Source organism: Lissotriton helveticus, chromosome 8, assembly GCF_964261635.1.
Source record: "Lissotriton helveticus chromosome 8, aLisHel1.1, whole genome shotgun sequence".
In the NCBI taxonomy this organism is placed as follows: domain Eukaryota; kingdom Metazoa; phylum Chordata; class Amphibia; order Caudata; family Salamandridae; genus Lissotriton; species Lissotriton helveticus.
In genome coordinates, this window is record NC_136069.1 from 1,350,047,622 (window position 1) to 1,350,064,164 (window position 16,543).

Here is a 16,543-nt window from a genome sequence, read left to right on the forward strand (position 1 = left end):
TCAGAAGAGTAAAAGAAAATCCGTGAAAGCAAGTAAAGCTCACCTGCGCCCACGTGTTACCTCCTTAAGTCACTGAAATAGGTGTGTGATCTAGAAAACGCACATCCTTCCAAGCGGCATAAAAGCGCATCTTTGAACTCGCAGGTTGCATATGTCCGTGTGCTGGGGCTACTCATCGCCACACCTTCAAGTGTAGAAGTAGGCTTTACTCTAGGAATAAACAGCCTGATTCATCAACGGGCCGTTTTGCGAGCCCCTAATAGCGATTCATAGCGAATCGCTATTAAGGACTCGCAAAACGGTATTCATGTAGGAATAGCTAAATAAATAGCGATTCCTACACATTCCTTATTTGCGAGTAGCAAATTGCTAATCGCAAATAAGGAATAACTCCCCATTCATTCCTATGGGCCAAAAGGCCCATAGGAATGAATGGGGAGTATTCCTTATTTGCGATTAGCAATTTGCTACTCGCAAATAAGATAGCGATGTAAAGGGTGCCAGGGGTGTCCAAAGGACACCCTGTAGCACCCCTTAAATGCAAATTGTAACAGGTGTTGCGCACACACATGTCCAAAGGACATGTGTGTGTGCAACATGCAACTTAGAAAAATGCTTTTAAAAGCATTTTTCTAAGTTTTTGCTATTTACCGAGAGGTCTGACCTCTCGGTAAATAGCGGCCCAAAATTGCAAAATCGCAATTTTTAAATGTGTCATGAATAGCATTTAAGGAATCTCTAATAGAGATTCCTTAAATGCTAATCCTCGCATATTTGCTAATTCTTTATTAGCGATTTTTGCATTTGGGATGATGAATCCCAAATGCAAAAATTGCACTCGCAAAGGACCAGATTCTGAGAATCTGCCCCTTTTGCGAGCGCATTTAGCTTCATGAATCAGGCTGAAAGCCCCAACAACGAAGCAACAGCAACCGTCAGCTCCTTACTACACCAGTCAGAGACAAGTTTTGCTGTCACCCACAACCACACATTCCCTCATGCAATCCCAAATCCACACTGGTAAACTAGAGAAACCCTAACAGCTCAAACTAAGGACACATATTGATAATACACGTAATAAAGACACTACTATACAACACAACACCACAGAAGTTAAAAGGTTATGAACCACTAGGCTAGAGCATATCCCTCTCTAGAGCTGAAAGTTATGTGGGCTCTCTTATGCTACACCTGATCCCCTGACCTCCGTGCTTCTATCTTGGGTGATTCATTCCTTTCATCTTCATATGCTTGACTTGGCTGAGAGTTGCCTCTATTACTTAGCAATTTACTTAACAACCAAAGGCCAAATCTGCAGCAGCGGACTATTTACAAAAGTACATTATTAAACACCTTGGTGGAGTCAAATAGCAAAAGCAAATAAAACACAGATTATATTGCTGTTGTTTTTCATATGAATATTTAATATATATAATTATATTTTATTCCAAATGAAGGTTAGTTACAAAAGAGAAGGTAAATGCTGTTGAATCCAGGAATCAAAGTTTGACACTCGTGTGTAAACACCAGGGAAATTGGGCCTTCCGCATCCATAACCCCAGCTAACGATTCCTATAAGAAACCATTTTCCGTCTAAATTCCTTTGACAAGCCAGGGGTCCCCCAGAATCACCCTGAAATAAAACAATGCATCAGTTTTAATTGGTTTGTCATAAAATGTTATGCAAGCATCACACATGCACACGGGAACAGAGAAAAAAGAGTTTACCAGTGGGCCTCAAGGTTTATTTGCTAATCCCAACAAGAGCATATTGCAAGTTAAATCGCACATTTGAGACAAAAAATTAATGAACATAGGAGCATGAGCATTGGCATGCAGAGGCCTCTGGGCTGTACATACAAGGAAAGAATCGAATGTGATTATGTTTTCAGGATTGTGCAAACATTCATTTCCGTATTTTGAAACACTGGTTTTAAATTATATTAGTTTTAGGGACATGTATAATTGTATAATGTATAATTGTCTGTGTTTTCCTTTTTTTTAAATTTATTTATTTTAGCGGATTTTTTTTAACACAAACATGGCCAATTGATGTCAAAATGCTTTACATGAGAACAGTTTAACACTGCAAAGCAGTTTAAAAAGAGAACAATTTCAGGTTACAGTTACATAGTGCAACAAGCATTTTACATGAAAATATTTTATGAATGATGCACAAAAGCACAGCTCCTGTTAGAATTATTAGAATTAACATTTAATTGTATTCACACAGAATTAATCCGTGTGCCTTGTATATTCATCAACTGAGTGCATTAACCAACCAAGCAAACACACTAATGTGTGAGTGGAATTGTTTTCTATGTAAGTATGTGAAAATAATTCAAAGAGGTTCTTCTTTAAGTTCAGAAAGATTTTACTTTCATTCTTGGTCGCTGGGACTTTAGGCAGTGTTTGGGACGTACACTTTCAGAAAGTTGTCCAGAAAATGAGACAAGAGCTTCGTGTGTTTCTGGATGTGTTCCAAGAGTTTAGGTCATTCTATTGTGATGTTCAGTTACGGAAAAGGGAAGGAAATGATAAGTCATTCTGTCTGTTTTCAAATGGACTTTGATCGAAAGTTAAATTTTTAGAGGTCTCTATCAGTCAGAGAGGAAAATATAAATTTACGGGCATGTGCAATTTGCATGTTTTAGTCATTGAGTTCAATACAATGGCATTCAAGACAATCACATGTGAGCAGGTGTTCATTTCAGTTAGGAGGAGTGATTTTCATCTCCTTTATAAGCTCTTATTTTTGGAGCCAGAACACAGAAGTCTGCATGAGAGGCTGCAGATGTTTCTGGACTAACACCAAAACAAGCTTAAAAAAAACGGCATCCATCTCAGGTGCTAATCCTTTTAGTGCACATGAACACTTTATCCAGGGCCAAAGTCTTGGAAGGACTTCTCAAGGGAAGGGTATTTCAGGGGACTAGTCATGTCTCTCTCATGAGGTCTGAAAGATCTGAAACAACAAATGTCACACAGTCATATCTGTACACTTGCAATGTCAATGGCATGCATAAAAGTTATATGTACTGCAGCCACGGGCCGTGGAGGGAGTTACGGTGGGGCAGGGAGGCGGGGAGGGGGAGGGGCAGGGTGGAGGGACCTAAAAACTGGCATATGGATAATTGCAGGTAAGTACACAATTTAATTATTAAAACGAAATTCGTTTTATTAATTACAATGTTTACTTACCTGTAATTATCCATATGCCAGTTTTTAGGTCCCTCCACCCTGCCCCTCCCCCTCCCCGCCTCCCTGCCCCACCGTAACTCCCTCCACGACCCGCGGCTGATGTACTGGTTGATAAGTATTGTTGCCTTGGATTAATAACATTACTAACACCTGACGAAGAATAGGACAGAGTCTAGCTAGAACAGGGTTATAGGAACTTGAGCTAAAACCAACCATTGAAATGGTTTTTGAATCTTAACAATGATACATATATAATTATAAATATTGTCTAGAACTTCCACGAGGTGTGAATAATGAAGATATGTGTGTGTGTATATGATGACAATTGACCAAGTCTTCTTGGTAATTTATTGGAAGACTATAGAGATAGGCAAAGGCAACCTCTATGTTGCCTTTGTCAATTTAAAATCTGCGTTCGACTTGAACCCTCACACCAAATTGTGGCAAGCTGTTAGTGCCATAGGGAATAGGATGTCTTGTCTATCGTGGTTTGCTTACATGATAAATAACTATGATAGAATTCGTCTGGGCTCCCACGACCAGCTAACAGAGAGGGTTCCTATGTCCAGAGGCGTTCGTCAAGGTTGCGTTATGGCCCCCCTCTTTGTTTTTGTTGTCTTTAAACAATATTGTGCATTGTCTATCTTTGCCTAACATGGCTGCCCCCTCTCTAGCCGGTGTGAAAACACCTATCCTTCTGTTTGCCGATAATACCTTGCTGATTTCCATGATCCCAATTGAGCTTCAAAAACTGCCACTTTAGAGCGTTCTGTTGTACTTGGGGCCTGGAATCAACACTGCAAAGACTACGGTGATGTTTTTCATTCCATATAAATCTTTTAAAGGGAAACTTGTATCTGAGGGAGCATCGTTTGAGATGGTGGATTCCTTTATCTATCTAGGAGTCACTTTGTCTGCTACTATGTCTTGGAAGCCCCATGTTACGCCATGATTCAGCACAAACAGATAGTGGGAGCCCTTTCCAGAGAACATCAAGCTCCTTGTAGTCGACCGATAGCAGCAGCTCTACAAAATTTATTAAGCAAAGGCATTGGGCTCTGCGCTTTATGGAGCAGAGCTGAGAGGCTTTACCAATAATGATGGGCTAACTAGATCTGAGAAAAATTTATGAGAACTGTTGACCTTCTCCCTACCAGTACTCCTCTTTAGCCTGTGACCCTTGATTTGGGTGTGAAAATGGTGGAGGGAAAATGTAGATTGAGCCCCCTATTATTTTGGAGGCGCCTATGGTCCACTCCTGAGTTAGTTCACTATGCTACTGATCTCCAGGATGTTATTGAGACTGGTCATTTTCACAAAATTCACTAGCTCTATAACATCAAACAGTCACACATTTCTATTGGCTTGGGGTAGCAATGGGAGAACCCTTCAGGGGCTCCTATCCTTCAAAGGAAACTATGAAAAAGGTCCACTGCGCCAACATATTGTCTTATGAAGCCAACAAAGCTGCCAGTGCCACTTGTCAGCTGCAGTTCTTAATTTTAAATCGTCCTGTGTTTACGAGCAGTTTTGGTATACTATCACAGTGTCATTGGATAGAAAGCTGGCTTTCCAGTTCAGAGTGGTCACCCTGCCACTCAAATAATTTACTTCTAAATGGTTGGCATCTGATTCTACGGTTTGTTCTATCTACAATGCCCCCCCAAAAATAATGTTTGCCTGCCCTGCATACGCCTGTGCACGTTCTGCCTGGCTGTCAGCTGTTTGTAGGCAGCTAGGCACTAGAAGTCATGGTACCACTCTCTGAATACTCAAATCTGACTGTCAGCCACCATACACTTATGCGGTTGCCAATTGTCTCGGTGCAATGTGGCTAGTTTGACAGAAGGGCTCTTCCTCGTTCCTGTAACAAACTGTCTTTTACATGTATGTTCTGAGCATTATTCACTTTATTCTTTTTGTCAAATGACTGAGCTGGTCTGGTTTCATACACTTATGGGGTTGTATGTGCATCTCCCATGAATTGTTGTTTTTATGTAGTTCTACATTTTACTGCTACATTTTCAGTTTTTCATTTTAACTGTATGCACAAACTGTTATGGCTTGATAGGGGAAACAATGTTATATTGAATCTAACTGAACACATCACTGATGACATCATCCACGCTTCTTTTGCAAACATTACTCTTTAAACGAGTAAGGCATAGAGGTCTGAATTCTGAAAGCCCTCCGTTTAGGACTTTGGGAATTGTCCCAGGGCTTAATATCTAAAAAAAATACTGAATGAATTTACCTAAATCATAGAAAGCATGCTTTCTGGATCAAGATCTATTTGGTGTAATTTTGTTCAACAGTTTTTGCTGTAGCGCTGTCTAAAAACGTCACTGGAAAATGCATGGGGATTTTGTGGATGGTATCCCTCATTTTCTCGACCCCGCATGACAGATCACAGCTGAAGGTCTTGCCTGGCGATCTTGTACCTGGTGGGAATGGCTGAAGCATTGTACAGTGCAGAGATTGGTTTTAGCCAGGTGTACCTGAGGAAGAGCAGGTCTGGAGTATGGTTGTGCAGTAGGTCATATATCTCCTGTGCATGTGAGTTCATGTTGTTTGGGTGGTGTTTGGTCTGTGTGAGCATGAGCACGTGGCTGGTTTGTGTGAGGTAAGTGAGTATGGTAATGGATGCTGTTGGTACAAGAGTGATGGGTGTAGGATGTGGAAGAGTGCATGAGAACTTGCAGGAGGTGCATGTGAATGTTTCTTCTGTGTTTTGTGGTGTGATGTGGCAGCAGAGCGGCAGGCAGGGTTAAGAGCATGGAGGCACACAGCAGTGTAGCAGTGGGTACAGGAAGAACCAGAGTTCCTGGTCCTGGGCATAGCCCAGGTTTGGACGGGCACACAAAAGCTTGCCTTTGGCTCACCAGTGTTGCATCCATGCTGCAGTCACCATAAAAAAGGTTCTGGGAGGTGGGAGGAGCACAGGGTACAATGGAAGGGAAACCAGTGATGTCACTTAGTATGCTGATGGATGATGGGAAATCCGGTGGTCACTTCTTGTGCAGATTGATGGTGGGACAGTTTTGCCAGGAAACCAGTAAGATGTCACTTCCTGTGCAAATGGATGTTGGGAAATCCAGTGATTCCCCTTCCTGCTCAAATGGATGATCCAGTGATGTCACTCCCTGTGCAGTTGGGCAAAGGGAAATGAAGTAATCTTCTTTGGCTTTTTCTTTTAAAGACTTTTTGGGGGGGAACCAGTGATGTCACTTCCTATGCATATGGATGATGGGAAATCTAGGTATGGACAGTGGGAAATGAAGTCTGCTTTCTTGACATCTTCTTTTTATGCTGTTGTGTTTCTATCTAGGCCCCTATTCGATATTCCTGATTTATGCCCTTATGTGGCTATAATAAATAATATCCTTATAAAGGCATAAGAATCATATCCATATTTAGTAATAGCCCATGCAGCCCAAATACGTCATGGCTACTCCCCTAGACTCCTAGAAAGTACAATGCATTCTTTAAACAAACCAAGCCTCCAGCAGCCCGAGAAATCCCCCTGCTCTTGTTTTGATTTGCACAAGAACTCCTAGAGTCAGAAAGAACTGTTAGTTCTTGGTGATGTCTTATGTCCAACCTTACGTCAAACCCGGCACCTTTCAGGTATAAATATACCAACGTTGCCTTAAGCAAACACACGGTGGTTTGGAGCAGAGCGGCTATCTACTTGCCCGGAAGCCCAGCTGATGCGAGGAGCCGAAGGAAGCCGCCCCTCCCTTTTGACGCACTGAGAAAGACGCTGTCTTTTTCTCCAGCCGAGAAAATCCAGCTCGGGTGTTTCCAGCCGCCCTTGCGGGTTGCTGGGATATCGAGTTCTGAGAGAGAGATACAAGACCTCCTTCATTCTAAGAACCAAGGTACGGAGCTGACTAAACCCTTAAGAGAATTCTTGATCCAGATCCTTGGCAAAACCAACTTAACTTAAACTGCAACTTACTTACTCCTTCCCACATATTAGGCTTAGGTCAGGTACACCGGGGTAGGCGTAGATTAGAAGCACCAGTTGAGGACATTAGTCAATGTATTTATATATGTATATATTTTATCCATTTTAAAGTATCATGTGGCTAAGAAACCATATCAATGCTTTTCCAGTATTATTTCATAATACTCCTTTTACTGTACGCACTTTACTTTATGTTAAGTATTGCAATTGTGGCAATTCATTTCTCTTGCATGAGAAAGAAGACTGCTCAATAAATAACACCTTTTTATTGAAAATGCCCGTCTCTCTATTTCTCTGCACTCTGGTGAAACTAAGTACGCACGATTGACTGAGTGAAATAATTGTCTATTGTTTTCACACGACTCTAGAGATACACTCTTTATTCTGAGGGAGCAAAGTTGTCATGTCATATGGTTGTCAGAAGCTAATCCCTTCTTGTCTAAATCAGGAGAGTCAACTCTTTCCTGAACATTCGAGAAAGTTTCTAGTGACCTCTGAGCTAGCTGGCAAAACTAATTAAGTCTAATATAGTCAGTAGAGACCTAGTCGACCTCAGTCCTACATCTACACTGCTGTTTATATTATTCCAATGTGCAGAGCCTATTGGGAATATAGGAACTACACTACATGGCGACCAAGGTTTGGTAAGGCGATAATCTAACGCAAGACATTTGAGTTACTCAGTCGTGCTTTTTCACACAGACCCTTCTTCCCGTAAAAACTCCAATAGACATCTGGAGTGGGTAAAAGGTTAAAATCCGCCGGAACTTAGTAGGAAGAGATTCTTATGTATTAGTTTTTGGTTTAGTCAACGTTGAAGGAAACAGTGTTCCAAAATATTGTGCACCTAATCTTTGTTTCCCTTGAAACTTGATCTGCAACAAAAACTTTCTGTTAGTAAAAATGACGGAAAGCGACGATGAAAGGGAGAGAGCTAGAATAGCAGCTCAACTCCTAGTGGATGACATAAGTCTCCAAGATGAAGACCCGAATGCTATAATCATTCCGGTAAATGTAAGAAGAACTATAACTAAAAAACCTATAGAAAATGGAGTATCATCACGAGGTGGTACAGTCGTATTCGTGGTAGAGGCCCATGAATATCGACAGACAGAGGTATTCTATTCATGGATACATTTTCCAGCAGCACACGCTGTGACACACGAATTCCACTATTACAAAATAGGGGAACCTCCGGATGAATATGCTCCTTTCGAGGACGTTGAAATCCCACTAACTTACTAAGAGCACCTGCTCTAGTTTAATGGCGCCCTAAAACATCAAAATCACATCACCAGGCTCAGTCCACTAGGTAGACCAGGAGCGACGTGGCCGGTTCTAGCCAGCTACATACCACATCCTGACATTGAAAAAATGTCAAGTGAAGAACTTTTAGTTAAAATAAAAGAATTAACAAAGGCATATAGAGAATTAGTGCAATTGGCAATGGAGGATATAACATATTTCCAGAAATTAAAAGAAACAGATATAGCAGAGCAACCTTTTGAACTTGCCAGAATCATAGAAAAATCATATGAAGAACTAGGTAGAGATAGTTTGGGTGGGAAACCCCAACTACTTGAAAATCCTGAAAAAACATTTATTAAAAATAATCTGAACACTCCAGTTGCGATGGTAATAAACAATCCACTCCCAAAGAAAAACGATTCCAGTCCAGAGGAAGGTCTCCTCAACGGAGATATAGATCTCCAGAACGAGGTGGCAAGTCTCCCCAGAGGGAGCCCTCTGAGAAAAGATACAACCTTAGAGATTGGGATAAATTGAGAAAACCTGATAGATATCAAGATATTGATACACGTCCTTCTCGATCTTTTCAGACTTCCTCACAGAAATCGGAAAGAAGAGGACGGTCAGAACACAAAGAAGAGCACGTCAAGTCCAAAGACAAGGAACCTGCTCATCAAAGTAAAAAATTAAAATTTTCAAGAAAGAAGGTAGCTAGTATTAAAATAATAAAACATGCCGAGGATACTGAGGACACAACTGAAAAACGGAGAGTGGGCCCAGACAGTGCTAGACAGCGCAGCAGAAGTGACCATAGCTCGCAAGATCCTGATGAATCTTCTGGAGACAGTGGACACGAATGAATACATTCAAGTGGAAACTGCAGACACCAGAGTTAGCAAGCCCCATGAATTATACGAAATAACATTACGTATAGAGGGGGACAAGACTAGGAAAGTAAGGGGTCTCTTTTGGGATAACCTTTCGAAAGGCTATGCCATCCTGTTAGCTGAGAAAGACTGGCCACCAGAGTTTGTCAGGGAGTGCCCTCATGGCGAAGAAATGATTATGCCTGCCTTCTCAAATCATATTCCAATTCATAAAAGATATACACTTGCAAGAAAATGGGCAGTGGCCCAAGCTCCTGCATTATATAAAAATCATGTAGGATGGGATGAGGATTCTCCTCATCACAAAATCCAGTTAAAAAAATCAACCCACTGCACAAAGGCAGTACCCAGTTAAGCAAGAAGCTAAAAAGCAAGTCAGGGAGATATTAGATCAACTTGAATATCAGGGGGTGATTGATGCACCTCACAAATGAACAATCCTTTGTTTCCTGTCTCCAAGACAGACGATTCATATCGTCTAGTTTTGGACTACAGACACCTTAACTCATGTTGCAAAACATTTGCAGTACAAAACTCACACAGTGCAGCACTAATGAATAACATCGTGCGCAAAAAATATAAAACGACATTAGACATCTCAAATGGCTTCTTTTGTCAAAACATTGCACCTGAAAGCAGCTATTTGACCGCTTTCTCAATAATGGGGTCACAGAAAACACTTCTGTCGACTCCCACAGGGATTCAAGAATAGCCCAGGATTATTCTCAGCAAGAGTAACAGAGTTACTACAAATATATGATGATGAGGCATTATCTTATATCGATGACATCTATCTCACAGATGATGACCTGGAGACTCACTTGAAAAGAGTAAACACCATAATACTTGGGTTTGCAGCTGAGGGTTACAAATTCAACTTTAAAAAGTCACGAATTTCTCATCTAACTGTCCTATTTTTAGGATATGAATTATCAAGTGAAGGCAAAAGCCTAGCAGACAACTTCTTAGAGAAGTGTGCTGTACTCCAAACACCTAAAACGCTGAAGAACTTACAATCAATATTAGGTTTCCTGAATTTCGGAAGAACATACATTCTAAATTATGCAGAGAGGGTTAAACATCTCTATGAATTAATAAAACCTGATTTCAAACCAATAAATTGGACTCAGAAACACACAGAAATTTTAAGATCATTGCAAACAGACATGTTAGCTAAAACTAAATTACAAACTCGCGAAAACATACGCAACCTTGAAATCCGAGTCATCCCAGGAAGATGCGGATTTACATACCTAACCTCTAATGAGGGAGAAACGGTACCAATAGCTTTCAAATCACATTTGTACACACAAGCTGAAATGAAATTCAGTTCTACTGAAAAAATTCTAACTGCGGTTCAGACTGCGGTAGCAAAAGAAAGAGCCCTAGCACAAGGTAAACGAATAATAATCGTTACACCAATACCTGCCCTAGAAGCAGTGACAAAGGCAAGCATTCAAATACTAAAGCACTACATCCGAGATGGATACAATGGGTTAATTCTCTTGCTGCAACAGAAGTAGTATAAGAATTTGATCCTAATTTAAAAACACAAGAATTTCTCCAATATGAATATGAATGTCCACTGCCGACCGAAATCCTGCCTCTGGAACATTACGGCTGTATAATATATACAGACGGATCAGCACAACCCGCAGTTGGGGGTAAACAAGCTTACAGTGCTGCGTGCGCGATTGTTAAAGGTCATTGGCATGAAGGAAAATTTAGACCACTGGTCACTAAAACCCAATCTCTAGGAGATTTTCCAGCTCAGCGAGCTGAACTACTAGCATTTAGGATGGCGCTTGAAAATACCGATCGCGAATTCCCCACACCAATAGTGTGCGATTCATATTAATGCGTCCAGTCTTATAATGAATACTTGCAGAACTGGGTTCAAAACGGCTTCAAAGATGCAAAAGGAGGCACAATCAAGCATAAAACGCTTTGGGAACAAGTAGTTCTTTTACAGAAAGAACTACGAAAGACTCATGAGATACATACACTGAGTCATCAACGTGATGGCGTTCACGTTGCGGGGAATTCATTGGCTGATGAGGCCGCGAAGGCAGCTGTGCAAAAGGCTTCCATAGCTGCTATTACCCGGTCAAAAACAAAAATAGACAGCGATATAATGCAAGCTGTCAGTGCTTCAGTAAAAGATGATATAAAAACACTCCCGAAAGGCTTTCCAGTAAAGTACTCATACATAACTGATGCGAATAATGTTCCTTTTGCTCGAATCCCTGGAGTGGGGGATAGTGTAATTCCAAACATGGAACACAGATTAGGACTAATTTTAGCAGCACACGAAGGGCTCGCTTCTGCACACGCTGGTATTTCAGCCACAATATCGTTATTAAAACAGAGATATTTGTGGCCGCGCATGAGAAAACAAACTAGGAACTATGTTCTAGAATGTGAAATATGCCAAAGAATAAAAGTATCAACAGTGAAACGACCAGCACAGACGCCCCTTCTAATCTCAGATAAACCATTAGCGTGTGTTTACCTGGACCACTGTGGTCCCTTACAAAGGGATGGCAACTATAAATATATCATGGTCAAAGTGGATTCCTGCACGAGATTCATTTAAATGCAGACACCAGCGCTCGGCTGACGCCAGAACTGTTATAAAAGATTTGCGAGTCTTTATCGGCATATACGCAATTGGCATGCTACATTCTGACCAGGGTCCTGCGTTTAGCTCTAGGGCTTACAAAGAGGCCATGACCAGCATAGGCATTGCATTGCGGTACTCTTCTCCATTCCATCCTGAGGGAAATGTGGTAGTGGAAAGAAAAAACCGTGACATAAAGCAATCTATAACGGCGAGGGTATTAGGTTCGGGTGATGGGTGGGTCAAACATTTAACAAGTGTCCAACGTAGTCTTAACAATCTGCCAAGAAATTCTCTAAAAGGTCTCACTCCCTACGAACTATTGTTCGGTACTAGAATGCATATCCAGGACTTAGATAGTCACACTTCAGTGGTAGAAGAAAAAGCCTTTGATATCAAAGACCGTTTGGCTGTTTTACAGGACTTAAATGAAACAAGAAGAAGTCTGAGTAATCTAAAGCTAAAGCCAACGGCCACTGAAGAAAAAACACCTGTCCCAGCAAGACCTGTCTGGATTCCAAAGATTGGGGATCTGGTCAGAGAAAAGATCGCGGTGAAGAAGGAATTTGGGCCTTCTTACAGAAAAGCAGTACCTGTCTTAGCTGTCAGCGGAACAAGATCAGTTGTACTACCGCCCCTTGCTGGTAAAAAGGAGAACCGAGTTGTATCCATCGACCTGGTAAAACCACAATCATGTGGCCAATAATAAGTAGTAGGCCCAGTGGACTCCCAAGAAATAGCAGAAGACCAAATCTAGCTACAATCCAAGAGGTTCAAACTGAAAGACTAATCACTTTTGATAAACCTGCAATGAATAAAAAAGGACTATGCAAAAAAGCCATGGAACTTGTGCCTCTTGAAACCCAAATTGCAACAGTTCGTCAAGAAACACCACTCTACAATGATGGAGCATCGGACTACGCAAGTGAAACAAAGAAAAATCCAAAAGCAAATGAAAATTCGGAAGCACTTCCAACAATTGACAGAACTGCATCTGGCTACTTCATCAATTTCGATGACTTTTCTGAAGATCCAAGCGAGCATGAAGAAATGCCAGCAACAAAAAACTTTCAAAGACAAAGTAACTGAACTCTTTCATCAACTCAAAGAAACATATCTGATTTCACCATGGATTGAATTTTGGATTGTGTTAGGTGTACTTTTCCTCCTGCTTTGGCTCATCATGGTTCTATGTTTGGGAAAATTCATTGATGGAACATATAGTACAATGGACACAGCAAGTCAGAACATCAACTTGATCCTAAAGCCTCACACATCCTCTCACATCACAAAAAGAGAACTGTCACCAGTGAACATCACAGCCAATCCAATACCCGGTGGGGTAGCATGGGACAAAACGGATTATGAAATTTATGGCCCGATTGAGCTCTTGAAATATCCACACCAGTTCAAGGTTTCATTAAGTGACTTTGTAAAACCAAGTTGTTTTTCTGATGATTGGGACATTGAAAATATTAATAATATGATGTCAGATTTAGTAATGTCAGCTAAATTCACAGAACATGATTATTTGCAGGGTTCATCAAATTATGAAGAGTTATATTGTTATAATCATTTTGGTCATCATTATTTGCATAAATCTGCTCAACCTAGAAATGTTTTTAATTATAATCAATGGGAACATTGTGCAACACCACGTAAAGACAGCTCGAAAACATTTTATGAGAAATTCCCATACTTCTCAGGTTTTAACACAAGTGATGCAGAAACGTTTTAATTTAAAATGTTAAATAAGACAGGAATGAAAACAATGTTGACAAATACTAAATTGATTTATTCTGAAACATTTTATGAAAAAATTACTACATTTGGTTTTGAATTCTGGAAAAACAACATTGAAACAAAAACCATCTGGGGTACAAAAGAATGGCAGGTCCAAGGTTTAGAAGCATTATTTAGAGCCTGCATGATCCCAGAACATTTAATATTCCTGAATGACACCATTTAGCAAACAACCTGTCTTGGTTTAGCCAAGATAAAAGACTATAAATAAACCGAATATTCCGAAGCCCATACCTGATAGTAATAGCACTAAAGATGTGGAGATAGACGTATCCCATATTTTACACCAAAATAGAACAAATCTTGATTGGAAAAAATGGTTGATCTGGCAGACAGACACAAATAACTGTCAAGATAGATTCCTGAACAAAACACAGGGGTTTAAACAGACCAGGCCAGACCCTAGATACTCCCAGAGACAACATCCAGGGATAGTTACAACATACAGTGTAGGGAAACTCTGCCTTGAATGGCTACAGAAATCCACACTGGCTGAAATTAAGTAACACTTGACTTTACTTAAAGACGGTGCTGACTTGCGTGATTTCATACTGGGACCACGCAAACAGCGTCAAAAACGTTTCATATACGCCGGTATATACGCTGCTTACAACGAGCCTTGGAAAGTAACACAAATTGAAACAGCTGAAAAAATAAGAGAAATTGATCGTATTAATTTGGAAAAATCACTTTCTGTAGTGGACAATGGGTTAACGACTCTGTCCTCCAGAATATATTCACTGGACAGCATTGTATCATCTGCTATTGATATAATAGAGCAGGACTTGCTAATGTTACAACATGGTCAGTCCCAATTACGTTCTATTGTACAGCTTGGCTGGACGTTGCAAAATCTGAGTTCAGGCTACGTGCCATGGGGTTTAATCAACGTAACATCATTATTCTCTATCTTTAACCTTACTGATAAACAAATCAGTTTGGCACAAAAAGGAGCAGACTATACGATTCTGAGCATTGAAAAACTTGAGAGATTACCATTGACAATGTCAGAGAGACCTGTCATTGAATGGATAATACACGGAACGATTACAATCCCAATAACAACTTTCCAGTTTAAGTATTGCCAAAAATATATACCAGCAGGCCTGTATGAAAGGTTGGGTAACGGATACATCAAGTCAACATGGAATTTGCCTTATACACACAAATGTTATAGTGAAGGAAAAAAAGAGGTATTTCTTAGTGGCAACAATTGTAAAAAATCACTAAGTGGTCCACTCCTGTGTCAAGGTATTAACTTGCATGGAGCCTGCGAAGGGTCTTCGAATAACCTTTCATGTCACCTGCACGGCACTCCTGCAGCACAGATAGAGCCATTTTTCAGGCAGCTTTCCAACGGCAGCTACGTTCTAATAAGTGACCACAGATGTTGTGGCATGGTGCCAGGAAAAGCCTATCTTGTGAGCAGCGTTAGTTCCATGGTCACTTGCTGTATGCAAGTATTGTATCCAAACAGCAATCCAGACATGGAGGCGGCAATATGGCCTCGTTTGAATATCTCTTCTATTCTTATTGATACTTTAAGCAGAATGAAGTCTATTCTTTTGCAGACAACTGTGCCTTTAACCTCATCCAAAGAGACGTATGATCTGCAAGTTGCAAGGACAGCAGCAGAGATACATTCCCTATTATCAACAAATTGCCCCGTACATTTCGTAGAAATGTTGAGCCAAATTTTAAACATGTCTGATACCAGTGGCATCGCACATGTATTTAAGACAATTTTTTGGGGACTGCTAACACCCTTTGAAACAGTTCTGGGCATCTTTCCGAATTTTGTCCATTCTGTCTTCGGCGGTCTGCCTCTACTTTTGGAACTCGTAGCAGGAATTTTATTTTTGATCCTTCTGCTCCGATATGGCAAGCCAAGCCACAGACAAAACTCCAGCTAAATTGGAAGAAACGATCCTAGCTATACGCTTCAGAGACCAGATAACTAGAGTCCTCGGATTGGCCCGGCTAAGAGATCTAAGTGCAACCTGGTTTCTTTCATTCAGACCTATCTGGCAAGATTGCATCTTACCTGTGCTTCGATGTCTGCTATGCGGAGAAGAATGCGTGTTGGACGTCTGTCTTACACTACCATCAGCAGTACCAATGGGTACAGATACCACTCATGCATCGTGTTGTCCCCAGCGGTTACCGATTCTGATGACGGCATTCGTTGAGACTTCACCACTACGATTAGGTGGCGGGGAAGTACGAGAGGAAAGCAGCACCAAACAGGTACAACCTTCTGTGAGCATTGCTGATCCTGACATCGATGATAGCAATCATTCTCACATATGCACAATTTCAGCATTTTCGAACTTGGTCGAACTTTCACCTGATGTTGTAGACCAATTTTTTGCAAGTCTATCTGAAATGATGTTTTCCCCGGAACAAAAAGAATAACTTTTAAAACAACGAGCACACAGCGTTCCCTGAACTCTGAATTTGGCCTTCAGTTTTGATAAACACAGCTACTGAAAACAATTGGAACTATTTTTTCCTTGAGAGCGAAATTAATTTTTTTCACTTCCAAAATATTTACCCTTTTTTCTGGTACAAAGTACTCTGCTTAAAGTAGAACTATTCTTAGAGAACAGAGCTTCTATTTTAGGAACTGTAGAGACAATATTTTACCTCAGCCTCTAGCACATGTACAGCATTTGTATAAATATGTGATGGAATGGTTTCGACCTTCTTTTCTGTATTCAGAGCCATTTCATGTGTAATTTTTGGAATTCATTCAGCTGATATATATATGCATTTAACTGAATGATAACACTGCTTAAAAAGCATACAGTACCA

General features: G+C 40.6%; 1 protein-coding gene across 1 annotated transcript in view; it reads right to left on the reverse strand.

Annotated features, from left to right (window-relative positions):
• Window positions 1-1,462: 1,462 nt before the first annotated feature.
• The window catches only part of TMPRSS7 (transmembrane serine protease 7), a 434,671-nt gene continuing 419,590 nt past the window's right edge, over window positions 1,463-16,543 (reverse strand). The window contains exon 19 of the mRNA XM_078658964.1: window positions 1,463-1,633. Coding sequence (XP_078515090.1) covers window positions 1,463-1,633 — 171 coding nt within the window. The remainder of the gene's footprint in view (window positions 1,634-16,543) is intronic.